Genomic DNA, 13,445 nt, shown 5'->3' on the forward strand with positions numbered 1-13,445 from the left:
CCCGCCAACCTCCACCCGGGCCGGGCCACACCTTGCGTTTCTTCCAGAACCCTAGTTATTATCTTGGCAGTCTCTCCCTCGGAGACGGTCTGGCCGCCAAAACACTCCTCTTTTGTCAGCAGCAGAAGACAGCGAAGGTTCCATCCTTGCCCTGGGGACATCGCCTGATGGCCTGACCAGCTGCGGTCTGGGGGCGGCGGCTGGCCTCGGTCACCCCACCCAGGTCTGGCCTTGGCCTTGGCAGATGTCACCCAGCCCCAGCCCCTCCCCGGACACAAAAGAGGACAAGGGGAAACCAGAGAGAGAGAGAGATTATTCTCCGTGGGAACATTTGCCAAAACAAGATGCAAGCTGCTTGTTTGCTTTTAGCAGATTTGCTGGCTCTCGGACTCTGCCTGAGAAGTTTCAAGCACATTTCACTGGGCTGAGTTTCTCCTTATCCATAAACGAACAAAAAGAATAACCAGCAGCCGTGCAGCCTTTGCTGTGTATCAGGCACGAGCCCTTTGATCCTCACGCTAAGGCTGTGAGGTGTGCAGATGATAGTTAAAAGGGGCTGGGGTCACCACGATGTATGCTTGAAACAGCTTACAATTTCATGTGCTAACTATACCCAATGAATCTGAACTTTTTTAAAAAAGGAGTGCAGTCAGGAGTCGCACCCAAAATTCATGCTTTTTTTTTTTTTTTTTACTACTCAATACTCTGTCTCTCCAGGAGCTACTGTCCAGAGAGGATACGTCATTTTCCCAAAGTCAGCAGAGTCAGAATTTTTTATGAGAACCTGGTTTTCAAAGAGGTGCTCTTTTTCTTTCTTGCTTTTGGTTCCCCCTAAATAACATGCTTGTCCCACTACCCCCACCCCCAGTTCCTTATCCCTAACTGTGTGAGAATCATGCCAATCTATACTAGGGCCAGATAAGCACCACCCTTTCTATAATATACCCTGTTCACAGGTGGGAGGTGCAGTTCCCTCACCTCCTGGATGATGAAAAACAAAATAGTTGTTTTCTTTGGAGCATGTAGATTCCTGTTGCTTTTGCTGCTTGACTGCTGATGTTTCTTCTGGTCATAAAAAAAAAACAAAAAACAAAAAAACTGCCCTGCATTTTAAATAAAACAGACCCCAGTATGAGTGTACGCAGTGAATTACAGCCCAAGTTCTTTCTTGCCATACCAAACATCCAGATGTCCAGAAGCAGGAGGAGATGGTGTTTTAGGATTCTTTCTGTCCACATTTTTCCCATGGAGAAATTAACAGCCCCCCTTCCCCACCCTCACGTAAAAACAATATTTAGAATGGAAAAGTACACTTGATATAAAACAACAAGAACAATGGTCAGAAAACCTCATCCAAGGTCTCATTCACTGAGCCCGTCTTTAATCCCAGCCTTTTCCTCCTGCGGATACATCCTCTACGGCTGCTCCCCAAAGACAGTATTTCCTCTTCTGCTTTTGCGTTCAGTGGATATTCATTTTGCCAACCCACATGATCCTCAGTGGGAAATAAACACATCAAAACAAACCAACAAGAGCAAAATGATCCCGACGCATAGAGGACAGAAAGACATCAGTGCCACCACCCTATGCCGTGTTCTAGGAGAAGCACAGCTGCAGTTCTGGGTGTGATGCCAAGGAGGATGGTCAGATGTGGGCTGACTCATGGAGATCGTACGACTGGGAGTGTCTCTGCCTTTCATCTTGTGCCTCCGAGAAAGCCTTGTGTCTTGGTCTGAGAAAGCGTTCTTCAAAGTCTGCAGTTATCCAGAGGAGATGGGAATTTCACTGAAAGCACCAATGGACAAAAAGACAGAGTCTGTCTGGCAGTCGGGTCATCTCAGGACTGTGTTATGATTTACTTGAGATCGGGGGATCTCTGGCTAATATTCTGATAACCTGGAAGTTCTGCTGGCAAAGTGACCACTTCAGAAAAATGCTGTTAAAGAAGCATTAGACAAAGGGCAGGAGTAAGATGGAGGTAGTCATTGCCAACAGCTACCTCTAATGCATTGTCAGGACTTTTCTGATGAAAGAGTGGGGAAGTTTTTGTAAGTAGTGAGTTACCCATGACTTACTCTTGCCTGGAGGGTCCCATGGATGGAGGAGCCTCCGCAGTCCATAGCGTCGTGGAGAGTCGGACACGACTGAGTGACTTCTTTCACTTTCCATTTTCATTCATTGGAGAAGGAAATGGCAACCCACTCCAGTGTTCTTGCCTGGAGAATCCCATGGATGGAGAGGCCTGGTGGGCTGCAGTCCATAGGGTCGAACAGAGTCGGACATGACTGAAGCGACTTAGCAGCAGCAATAGCAGCAGCAGAGAAGTTTAAGCATGATTTAGGTAGTTCCTGGTTATAGATTTGTAGATGAGTTTCATGTTCTGGGGAGGGATTTTAAAGCCTCCTTTCAGTCCAGAGTTTCTGTAATTGAAAGAAGTAGATAGGAAAGTCAAATTTGTAGATAAAATAGTACTTAGAAGTTTAAAATTTTTTATTTGCATTTACCTGTTTCTTCTTGAATAAGAGGAAACAAACACACATATAATCCTGCATATTCAAATGTCAAAGATACTCAGGAAATATTCTCAGAGTTTGCATATAGTAAGATGTTCAATACCTACTGTTGTTCAGTCTCTGAGTTGTGTCCGACCCTTTGCAACCCCATAGACTGCAGCTCACCAGGCTTCCCTGTCCTTCACTATCTCCCGGAGCTTGCTCAGACTCATGTCCATTGAGTCAGTGATGCCATCCAACCATCTCATCCTCTGTCATTCGCTTCTCCTCCTGCCCTCAATATTTCCCAGCATCAGGGTACAGAAATAATTTCTAAAAATAACACAGGACTAAATTTCACCTAGATAAAAAAAAGTTTGGGGGGGATCATTTTCTCTCAAGAATTCTGTTGTTTATTATGAAGACTTCAATTATCTTGACATTCATTGTTTTTCTACAGGGAAGAAAATATTGCCTTTCTTGATTCTTTTATTTGGTGGCTGAACAGATACTTGGCACATGTCATAGACAAGATTTTCCTTTCAGAAACTTAGAATCTTGGGGGTTGGGGAGCCAAACATTTCCACAAATAATTCTGTTACCAGGTGGGCTACCACTAATGATTTTAATAACAGGAGAAAAATGACTACTTTTGACCTCTGTATCAGGGAAGGCTTCCTAGAGGAGGCAGAATTTAAACTTCCTTGAAAACAATGTTATAGTTAACTGGAGGAAGGCTATAAAAACAGACCTTTAAAAAAATTTTGTTTTTAATCCTAGGATTTAAAATTCCTAGGATTCCCAGGGCCAGTGTGGAGCCCCTTTCCTGATTGGTGGTGGGGTGGTGGTGTGTTTGGAGGATCTGAGGAGTGACTTGGTCAGATAACCCAGTGGTACTGAGGATATACTTAAGAGGGAGGATCAGAAAGAGGATCATGGAGAGGCGGGTGGTCCCGAGCTAGACAATGACAGTGGGAGTGGAAAGTAAAGATGCGCGGGAGGTAAGTACTGGAGGAAGCATGCATGACCTGACTGTTATTTTCAGCAGTAAAACTGGGATGAGAGGAAGGAGCAGTGTGGACTTTGGCAGCTGGTCACTATTGCTCCTGTCTCCCCAGAAGAGTCTGGGCTGCCAGGGAAATGACTAAACTGTCTTCTGGCTCTCGAGACAGATCCACGTGCTTCTCAGAAAGTTATCTTGTGCCATCTGGTCGAGGATGCTTCCACTTTGCCTTTGTCTGGGAGACTCTCACCCACTCCGAGTGAATCACAGACATTCAAGCTCTGTGGGACTCTCCCACTCCCATCACTCACACAAGCCCCCGACTCACTGTTTCTGATCATGTGACACCCCCAGTCTCTGGCTAGTTCTTCAGTGACTCAAGCCCAGGATTTCCATCACTTCCTTTGCTGGAGAAGTAGGTCTTGGGGCTCTGTTCGGTTGTATTGCTCCCAATTACTGTTCCTCAGACTGCTCGAAGGCCCTGCTTCCCCCAGACTGTGGTGGCTGCTCAATAAACACACTCCAGGGTTTGGAAGAAGTTATCAGTCAGCAATCTGACCCCTGGCTTAGTGATCATGCAGCCAGATTACCAACATCTCAACTGTCCAGACGAGAAGTTGATGATTCTCAATGTCTCTGCTATGAGTTACCCATAAGAAAAGGAAAGGTGTCCACAGAGATCTGATTAATTTCTCATGGTTGTGCATGTGTGCTAAGTCGCTTCAGTCATGTCCAACTCTGTGCGACCCTATGGACTGTAGGGTCCTCTGTCCCTACACCAGGCTCCTCTGTCCATGGAGTTCTCTAGACAAGAATACTGGAGTGGGTTGCCATGCTCTCCTCCAGGGGATCTTCCTGACCCAGGGATCAAACCTGCAATTCTTGTGTCTTCTGCACTGCAGGCGGATTCTTTGCCACTGTGTCACAAGGGAAGCCCTTCTCATGGTCAGACCACCCTAAAGGTGTTAGGTTGCCTGCAAAGGGTGAAGAAGCAATAGAAGGCTGCCTCAGGGCTTTGTTCTTTTGCTTCTTTCATTTTGTGGGAGGAGATAAGAAACCAATAAATATTGAAGTGGATGGAGCCAGCTAGAGAGGGCCGTCAGCCCTTCGCCCACATCAGTTGGGCATTTACAGCTCCAGTCACCAGCAAGCATAATCTTCAGGTTCAGTTTCACTAACTGCAATGAATGTCCTATTAGCAAAGATCTTCATCCAGATCTGGAATGGTCAGTGGCTGTGACGCTTGTATCAGGGACAGGAGTGTAAAGAGACCGCTGCCCTAGTGTGGTCTGAGCGATGTGGGAAGGAAAGGGGAAGTGTGGTCAGAAACAAGGATGGCGGTGGAGGAAAGAGAACTGGCGGGCCTGTCAATTAGGGCAGAGAGAGGAACAGGAAAGGGATAACTAGAGCCTGTATGTAGCTCTAAGTGGCTAACCTCCATTTTTCTTGACAGTCACTTCTCTGCTAGAGTCAGCATTCATGCCTCCAGTACTTTTCTCAGTTTCCCACCCAGCCCCACAGAGTCCTGACCAACCCTGTCCCATGTCTGTTGGGGGTGGTGAGGATAAAGGGGGGATCCTACCCTGCTTCCAGTGCCAGGTGGGGAGACCTGTTCCTGGCACCCTGCATAGAACAGTCAGTGGACATCCTATCCCTTGAGAATGCTGTGGATTCAGTAGCTCTGGTGGCCTGGGTCCAACTCCAAGCACCACAAAAAATGTTGTTATGGAAGCCCCAACAGCAACATGACGAGCTTTGGGACTGCCTTGAGCTTCTATGCTCTATGAGGGGGTAGGTGTGTCTCTTAGATCTTCAGAAATGCCATGCTGTTTTCCGTTGCAGTCTGGTTGGAGCTCCCCAGCTAGGACAAAGTATCTGCTTTCCACTGGAAAGGGCCGTAAATAGCATTCTTTTTCATTCTTAAAAAATTTATTTATTTTTAATGGAAGCATAATTGCTTTATAATATTGTGTTCATTTCTGCCATTCATCAACATGAATCAGCCCTAGGTATACATATGTCCCCTCCCTCTTGAACTTCCCTAAAATCCTTCATTTCAAATGCTGTAAAATTATAATCCTTTAATTTCTAAATATACAATTGCAATCTTTGATAATTATTACTCAAGAACAGTTATGTTTTATGAGTATTGTTGTCAATTGTTGTCACCAATAGAGCAACACGCAGATGTGTCCATAGCATTTTGAAGAGGTCAGAGAGAGAAATCAATGACAGCTTTAGTGAAACCTACTGCCAGGACAGAAAGTTGTAGCAGCCAATACTTCCAAAGATATAAATGTTCGGAAGTGGTCTCTTTTCAGTGCTTTCATATGAAGCAAGATTCACACGAGGGCAGGGAATGAGGCTCTCAGAAAGTGGCCCTGCCTGTGATGGGTGGGTAGATGTCTCAAGAGCACTGGGTCCTCTATTATTTCTACCCAAACTGCTCTCCAATTTGATAGGTCTCCCCTCACCTGTTAAGTATGTGGACTTCCCAGATGGCGCAATGGTAAAGAATCTACCTGCCAATGCAGGAGATGCAAGAGTTTCATTCCCCAGTTGGGAAGATCCCTTGGAGGAGGAAAGGGCAACCCATTTCAGTACGTTTGCCTGGAGAATTCCCATGGACAAAGGAGCCTGGTGGGCTACAGTCCACAGGATCACAAAGAGTCAGACACGACTGAGCACACACACATGCTGGTCCCTAAAGATCTTAAGAATTACCTCCCATCTTCCTATCTTGGAGTTTTTCTGCTGGGAGGGGGCAACCTATAGTATAGGGATAGACATTTAAGAAGGTAGTTCATTCTGCTTCCAAATGTGTTGGGGAGGGCTACTGAAATTCAAGGAAGCCCTTCTAAGCTGGCAATGGATGATCCCAATAAAACCTGACAGATTTCAGGCAGCGAAAAGATGGAGAAGCTACTACCTGTGTTATGTGATAGCTCCAGTAAACAGCTTCTACTTCTGGCTGGATACAACAGCCAAAAGCAGATAAAATTGTGTGTTCTGTGCACTAAGAACACTTGCTAATTCAAGGTATTTTGCTCCTTTTTTTGGTGGAAAGATATAGTGTGATTCAGTTCAGTTCAGTCTCTCAGTCATATCTGACTCTCTGCGACCCCATGGACTGCAGCATGCCAGGCTTCCCTGTCTGTCACCAACTCTTGGAGCTTACTCAAACTCATGTCCATCAAGTGGGTGATAACATCTAACCATCTTGTCTTCTGTCGTCCCCTTTTCCTCCTGCCTTCAATCTGTCCCAGCATCAGGGTCTTTTCCAATGAGTCAGTTCTTTGCATCAGGTGGCCAAAGTATTGGAACTTCAGCTTCAGCATCAGTCCTTCCAATGAATATTCAGGACTGATTTCCTTTAAGATTGACTGGTTTGATCTCCTTGCTGTCCAAGGGACTCTCAAGAGTCTTCTCCAACACCACAGTTCAAAAGCATCAGTTCTTCAGTGTTCAGCTTTCATGTTCCAACTCTCACATCCATATGTGGCTATTGGAAAAACCATGGTGCGATTACAGAAATCTAAATACCCTGAAAGAAAATTGCTATCTTGCTTGATCTCCTCACCCACTCCTGCCTGAACCTCACAGGGGAATAGTGATCAGGTGGGGCTGTGGTTTTAGATAAGAAGTGAGAACTGGTGGGCAGGAAAACTCATGTATGTGGAGTGATGGAGGTGGTGGTGAGGCAGTAGACTAGCCAAGGGGGATGAGCAGGGTATTTGGAAAGCATGAATGTTCAAATGATCAAAATGGAGAGTGTGAGCAGGGGCAAAAAGAATCAGGCTCAACACTGGAGGGTTACAGAGCAGTCTAAGGAGACAGAGAATTCTGCTGGATCCCCAGCAGTGTGCCAGAGAGGAAACTCCTAACATTCTCCTTGACCTCATATAGGAGGCCTTGCTTGGTGTACTGTATTCCGTCTCTGGCCCCTCAACCCCTATTAGGAGCAGGATGTTTGTCAATTAAAAGCAAAGGAAAAAAAAAAAAAGTCATTTCTATAGCCCAAGGAGGATTAAGCACAATCTCGTTATATAATGTTTTAATTTCCTGCATTCAGAGAATTAATTCAGGCCTGTTCCCTTCCCTGTAAGGGTGAGATCAGGATCTAGTGATGGTGTGAGTCTGGGGGGAGTGGGGAGGGTGACCAACACAGGGATGGGAAGAGTCAGTTTCTCTTCTTCATCCCCAAGGGTGGTCCTTAGTGGTCCCTCCCTGCAAGAAGCAAGGATTAGGTGTAGAGATAATTTCTAAGGGGAGCAAAATGATTTTATTCACACTGCCCTGTGACCCCAACAGCAGGTATCCTATTGCTTCACATGGGGCAGCCTGGTGAATGGATGACTCAGTTGCTGCTCAGTTTCATATAATAGCAATAACAATAACAGCAACAGTAACCCCATTAGTATCTGCCAAGCCCAAGCACTGTGTTGGGAGTTCTCCGTCTAGGATTAAACGTAACACTGTACGATGAGCATTGCAACCCCCACCTTCCATAGGAGGGAACTGACACCTGGAGGTCCAACAACTTTATGTGATTCTAACTCGACCTGTGTCTAATTCAAAAATCTCCTTTCACTGTGCATTAAAGTCAAGCAGAAAATTGAGGAGGCGTGATTTAGGAGGTGTGCAAGGATCTGAGAAAAGCAAAAATGCACCGGAATGTATGGGGAGATTATGAATAACAGGCACGAAAGCTCTAAGCTCTGCCCTGAAGCCAAGCAGTAAACATCATCATTTTGATCATTCGCAATTGGAGAAATTTCTACAGAAAGAGTCTGGGTGGTAGGGAAGTGCTTAGATGGCGAAGGAGGGTGGGAGCGGTTGGAATGGGTCAGGGTGGGCAGTGGAGGCCAGTGTCTGCCTTTCATTCTTGGCTTGTCAACAGCAACCTCCTCCTTCCCCCCACCAGGGTACAGTAGATCATTCTGGATTTGGAGTGCCTGATGAGGAAAGGGACAGATCAAAAGCACTGGAAGTGTTGCAATGGTCGTATCCACGCTCTCCAATAAGTACCCTGTCTGAAGTGGAAGGGACTCAAGCTCAAAGCTTTAATTAAATGAGGTGGAGGGAGAGAGAGAGAAATGGGACACAGTTACTGGATGTGCACAGCCATCTCCTCCCTGGGAGGGGACAGCCACACATCCACCCTCCCTAGGGTGTGAGTAACATGAGCCCTTTCCTTCTGAAGTTCCAGCAAGCCTGCACCGCCTCTTAACTGTCTTGGGTGTGACAAAGCATTCCTGCCACTGTCATCAATCAAAGTGGCCGCCCCCTCATGCATCCTTCACACTTCCTCTATTCTAGGCTTGATGATCCATGGGCTCCCCTCTTTACTTCTGCTGAGATGATGACTGAATGCTTCCATTTACCCATGCACATTCTTAATCTGTTAGTTCCCCATCCTCCCATCCACCATGTGATGGATGCATCTGCTGATGGGCTGTACTGAGTCCAGAAGGATTGGCATTTGGGTAAATGTCACACACAAGCCAAAGGCACGTTTGATCCCTCCCGCTGCATCCAGCCCTCAGAACTGTCATACTGAGTCGTAGGAAATATAACCCTCTGCCCCCAGACCAAAAGCAGAGTCCCTGCCATGATGTAGCCCAAAGACTCAGGTGCAACACAAGTCTTAAATATTCCACTGGTAGATGATCAGACCATTAAACTGTAATTGGGTTGTTATAACTATTGAATATCCAACAGCATTATTATAGTGGAAGTTGTGGCTCTCACATTTTATATTTCATACGGGATCAAATTAGTAGCCCATTTGGTCTCTGGGCATTGAGTAATAGCTGCCAGTCTTAGGAAGGCATCCGCTTCAATTAAAATCGCTGGGTGAGCAGTTTGATAGAAGTGTGGACAACTTCCCTAATGGAAAATGCAAATTTATATGACATTGTTGCATAGAGACCTGAAATGACAGCTGTGAAAGGCCTTTAAAAAACCAAAATCCTACTTTTGACCTGTACAATGCAAACAAAATAATAACAGTTACCATAAAATTTTTCCTGTTTTGAAACAGGCTGTATTAGAGGGATGAATATATAAATATCTGAGGTAGAATTTTCTTTCTGTTTAGATCTATGTAAACAGATGAACAGGCACTTGGGGAACTGGGCTAACTAATTAGGTGTTGGCAGGAATTTATGGAATCATGATGATTTTTACTGTAACTCCTCTTGATTTCAGCAGAGAACCCACCCACCTGGGAAAGCTGAAATAACGCATTGAATGAGAGTAACCTCTCCTTTGTCTTTCGTGTTCTCCTTTCTTTTCAGAGCTCTCTTCACCCTCAAGCCATAGAAAAGCCAAGATGCTGGTGTTACTGGCGAGTATCTTTGTGGTCCACATTGCCACCGTCATCATGTTATTCGTTTCTACCATTGCCAACGTGAGTCCTGTTCTTCTGTTCATTCATTCATTTGGAAGTTATTTGAATATTTACACAAAGTGCTACAAAAGATGTTTAAGCCATTGTGAATTTACAGCTTAGTTGTGGAAAAAATTAAACACATACTTGCACTTCAAACAACTAAATATTAATAACAAGTGTCTAAATGAATGATCTCGCCAGGTTGGAGAATACAGTGAGGCTTCTCAGGGGAGGTGGAGCTTGGAGGATGGGTAGATGGGTGGGGTTTCTCTCTGCTAGAGATGCAGAGTGAAAGGAACTTGGGAAGCATTCCAGGAGGTGTGCCCAGCCAGGGAGTACAGGTGGGAGGGACAGGCTTTGTTCAGGACGTAATGAAGACACCATGCGGCAGGCCAAACTTCCTTCTGCGAACCTTGATTAGAAGGAGAAATGGGAGTGAGATGATGAGATGCTTTGGTGGTCCGACCAACAAATACAAGTTTTGAGCAGAGAGTAGCATGTGAGAGTGGAATTATGCAAGATTAACCACGTTTGCCTGAATTAACTAAAAAAAAAAAAAAAAAGGACTAAAAATACAGAGTAAGCCATAGGCTCTGCTCTCTGAATCTGGGGCTACTCTGACCTCTAGCGGTAGTTTGCAGAGTCCAGTTTGCTTTTCTCGGAAAAAACAAAAACAAGACAACTCCTTGGACCTAAAAACCAAGGCCATGCATCACTAGATAAACAGATATGATCCCGGAATCCCTGTGGGTCCTTGTTACAGTTGAAGGATAATGGGTTTTAAATTTCAGAGAGAAGAGTTTTACCAGCATCGGTGGGTACGATTATAAACAAGAATCAGTGAGACATCACTGTGATGACAGACCCCTCGCCGTGTGGACTCCTCCAAACTTGAATTTAGTGTTCTGTACACCCCCCTCCCCCACCACCGAGTCTCTCAGTTTACCAGGTCCAGTAAATGGCTTCAAACTGTTTTAATGGATGCCCAGTGCTGAAATCTGAATTATCAGCCTCTAACATGGGGCTGAACACACAGCTGCTTATTAAGTCAAGAACAGGCAGGCGATTGGACATCCTGGCCCTGCTTTTCCAGTAACCCACATGAACAGACACTCTGTGTGGACAGGGCTGGGCGTTTGCTTTTCATCCCAGAAGGATAACTGTTTCTCTTGGGCCTGGAAGGAGGGGGCGCTGGCACTGTGGTGAGCCTCGGTGAATACATATTGGGTCGTTTTTCTACTTTCAGCTACCCCCACAGGATAGCTCTGACTGGACTATGTTATTATGAAATTACTTTTCATGTTGTGGCAATCAAGGTTTATCCTTCTATTTAGATGAACGTGGCTTATTGATCTCCCAGTCTCAAGGCTGTTTTCTTTGCTGCCTTTATGTTTCTTCCTTTTTTTCCAGTTGATCATTTTTTCCTTAACTTTTTTCACCTTCTTTGCCAGGCCCTTTATTGGAAACAGTCTTGGTAGGGTGTATGAATTGTACATCTTTAAAATCAATTTCCTCACGCAGGGTTTCCGTTTCTTAGAGCCTTAGAATGATTTAAAAAAAAAACCCCAAAAACCCAATGGTTGAATTAAGTCTTTCTTTTTTAAGTAATGAGAGATGTGAAGTCCAGAGAGTGAGGTAACTTCTCCTCGGTCGTACATTCTTCTTTCTCTTTTTTTCTTGGGACCTCTGCGACTTCAGTTTTAGCAAGACATTATTTCCACCTAGAAATGAGCTTCTTAGCCGTGTTTATGGCTAAATATGGCATCTTCCATAAGATTTAGTCTAGACACAAGTCGATGATTGTTTCTTTTTCTTTCAAGCCAGGGAGTTAGTTTTTAAACAGTTTTTTAGATTTCTTTTTTTTTTAAATTGGACTGTAGTTGATTTACCATGTTGTGTTAGCTTGAGGTGTACAGCAGAGCTAATCAGCTATACATAAACATATATCCACTCCTTTTCAGATTCTTTTCCCACCTAACAGAGTACTGAGAAGAGTTCCTTTGTGTCTTTTTGATTTCAGGTCTGGGTGGTGTCAGATTTGGGAACAGGATCAGTAGGTCTTTGGAAAAACTGTACCACTGGTGGCTGTGGTGACCTTTCCTACGCTGGTGAAGGTACGTGCCAAGATATTGTACCCAGTGCCCTTGAGGAATGGCCAGCCCCTTGGGGACTGGGTAGCCTGACATCCTCACTCCCCCTGCCCTCTGTCCACAGATGCCCTCAAGGCTGTGCAGGCCTTCATGATCCTGTCTATCATCTTCTCCGTCATCTCCCTCGTGGTCTTCGTGTTCCAGCTCTTCACCATGGAGAAAGGCAACCGCTTCTTCCTCTCCGGGGCCACCATGCTGGTGTGCTGTGAGTATCATCTTACTCAGAAAAAGCTTTCCTGAAGATCTTACCCTGGGGGCTCTCAGTGGCTTGAACAGCTGAGCACTAGGAGCAGTGAAACTGCCTTGTACAATTTACTGGCTTGGTTATTTGTGCTCCTGGGGAGAACCCCTGATAGCTACTTGAAATAAGAACCCTCATCAGCTTCACTGTTTAAACCTGGGGCTCCTGGGCAGACACCAAGGAGCCGGGGTCTGCCCAGCTGTAGCGCTTGTATGGGTTCGTGCTCAGTCACTCAGTTGTGTCCGACTCTGTGACCCCATGGACTGTAGCCTGCCAGGCTCCTCTGCCCATGGGATTTTCCAGACAAGAATACTGGAGTGGGTTGCCATTTCCTCCTCCAGGGCATCTTCTTGACCCAAAGATTGAACCTGTGTCTCCTGCATTGGCAGGTGGATTCTTTACCACTGAGCTACCTGGGAAGCCAGAGCTTGTATACAAGACAGTTGAAGGGGCAGGAGATGTGGGAGTCCTTAGATAGATGAAATTGCTGATGGCCATTCCCTCTCTCCCAATACACCACACAGTTTGATGGAAGGTGTATTCTTTTGCATCCCCCAAGGGCAGCCTGTCCTTGTGTGCTGGGGTCTAGATGGGAAAGCCAGTGGAGAGGAGGTGGGGAAGACCAGAGAAGCTGTGTTTTACTTCACAGCCACACAAACCAGTGCAGGTGTGAGAACCCAAACACCAATGGTACAGCAACATAACCATCAAGCCTGGTTCGGGGCCAATCAACAGAACCACCGCTGGGGGCCAAATTTCAGATTTCATTTTCCCATCGCCCACGAGGAACATAGGATCTTTCTAAAGTTATAAATCTTTTTCTCGCTTTGAATGTTAAGAAACCAAACCAACAGTGAATCATTTCTCCCCACTGCAGGGCTGTGCGTCATGGTGGGGGCCTCCATCTACACTCATCACTATGCCAATGGCTCTATAAACAACTACGAGCCGAGTCACCACGGCTATTCCTTCATCCTGACCTGGATCTGCTTCTGCTTCAGCTTCATCATCGGCATCCTTTATCTGGTCCTGAGAAAGAAATAAGGCTGAACACATTTACTGGGGACCTGGGGGGTGGGGAGGAGGGAGCCCTTGAATTTGGGAGGGGAGTGGAAGTTGCTAAGCAGGAAAAACCAGGAGAGGGATGGGGGGGAGGGGATGGAAG

The 13,445-nt window shown here is 45.7% G+C and overlaps 1 protein-coding gene across 1 annotated transcript in view; it reads left to right on the plus strand.

The window, feature by feature from the left end:
• The window catches only part of EMP1 (epithelial membrane protein 1), a 19,844-nt gene extending 6,405 nt beyond the window's left edge, over window positions 1–13,439 (plus strand). Inside the window, exons 2-5 of the mRNA XM_010858709.1 lie at window positions 9,795–9,907; window positions 11,910–12,003; window positions 12,104–12,244; window positions 13,158–13,439. Of these exons, the coding sequence (XP_010857011.1) occupies window positions 9,830–9,907; window positions 11,910–12,003; window positions 12,104–12,244; window positions 13,158–13,324 (480 nt within the window). The 5' untranslated portion in view covers window positions 9,795–9,829 and the 3' untranslated portion in view covers window positions 13,325–13,439. The remainder of the gene's footprint in view (window positions 1–9,794; window positions 9,908–11,909; window positions 12,004–12,103; window positions 12,245–13,157) is intronic.
• Window positions 13,440–13,445: the final 6 nt, after the last annotated feature.

Source organism: Bison bison, unplaced genomic scaffold (assembly GCF_000754665.1).
Source record: "Bison bison bison isolate TAMUID 2011002044 unplaced genomic scaffold, Bison_UMD1.0 scf7180017864390, whole genome shotgun sequence".
Lineage (NCBI taxonomy): Eukaryota > Metazoa > Chordata > Mammalia > Artiodactyla > Bovidae > Bison > Bison bison.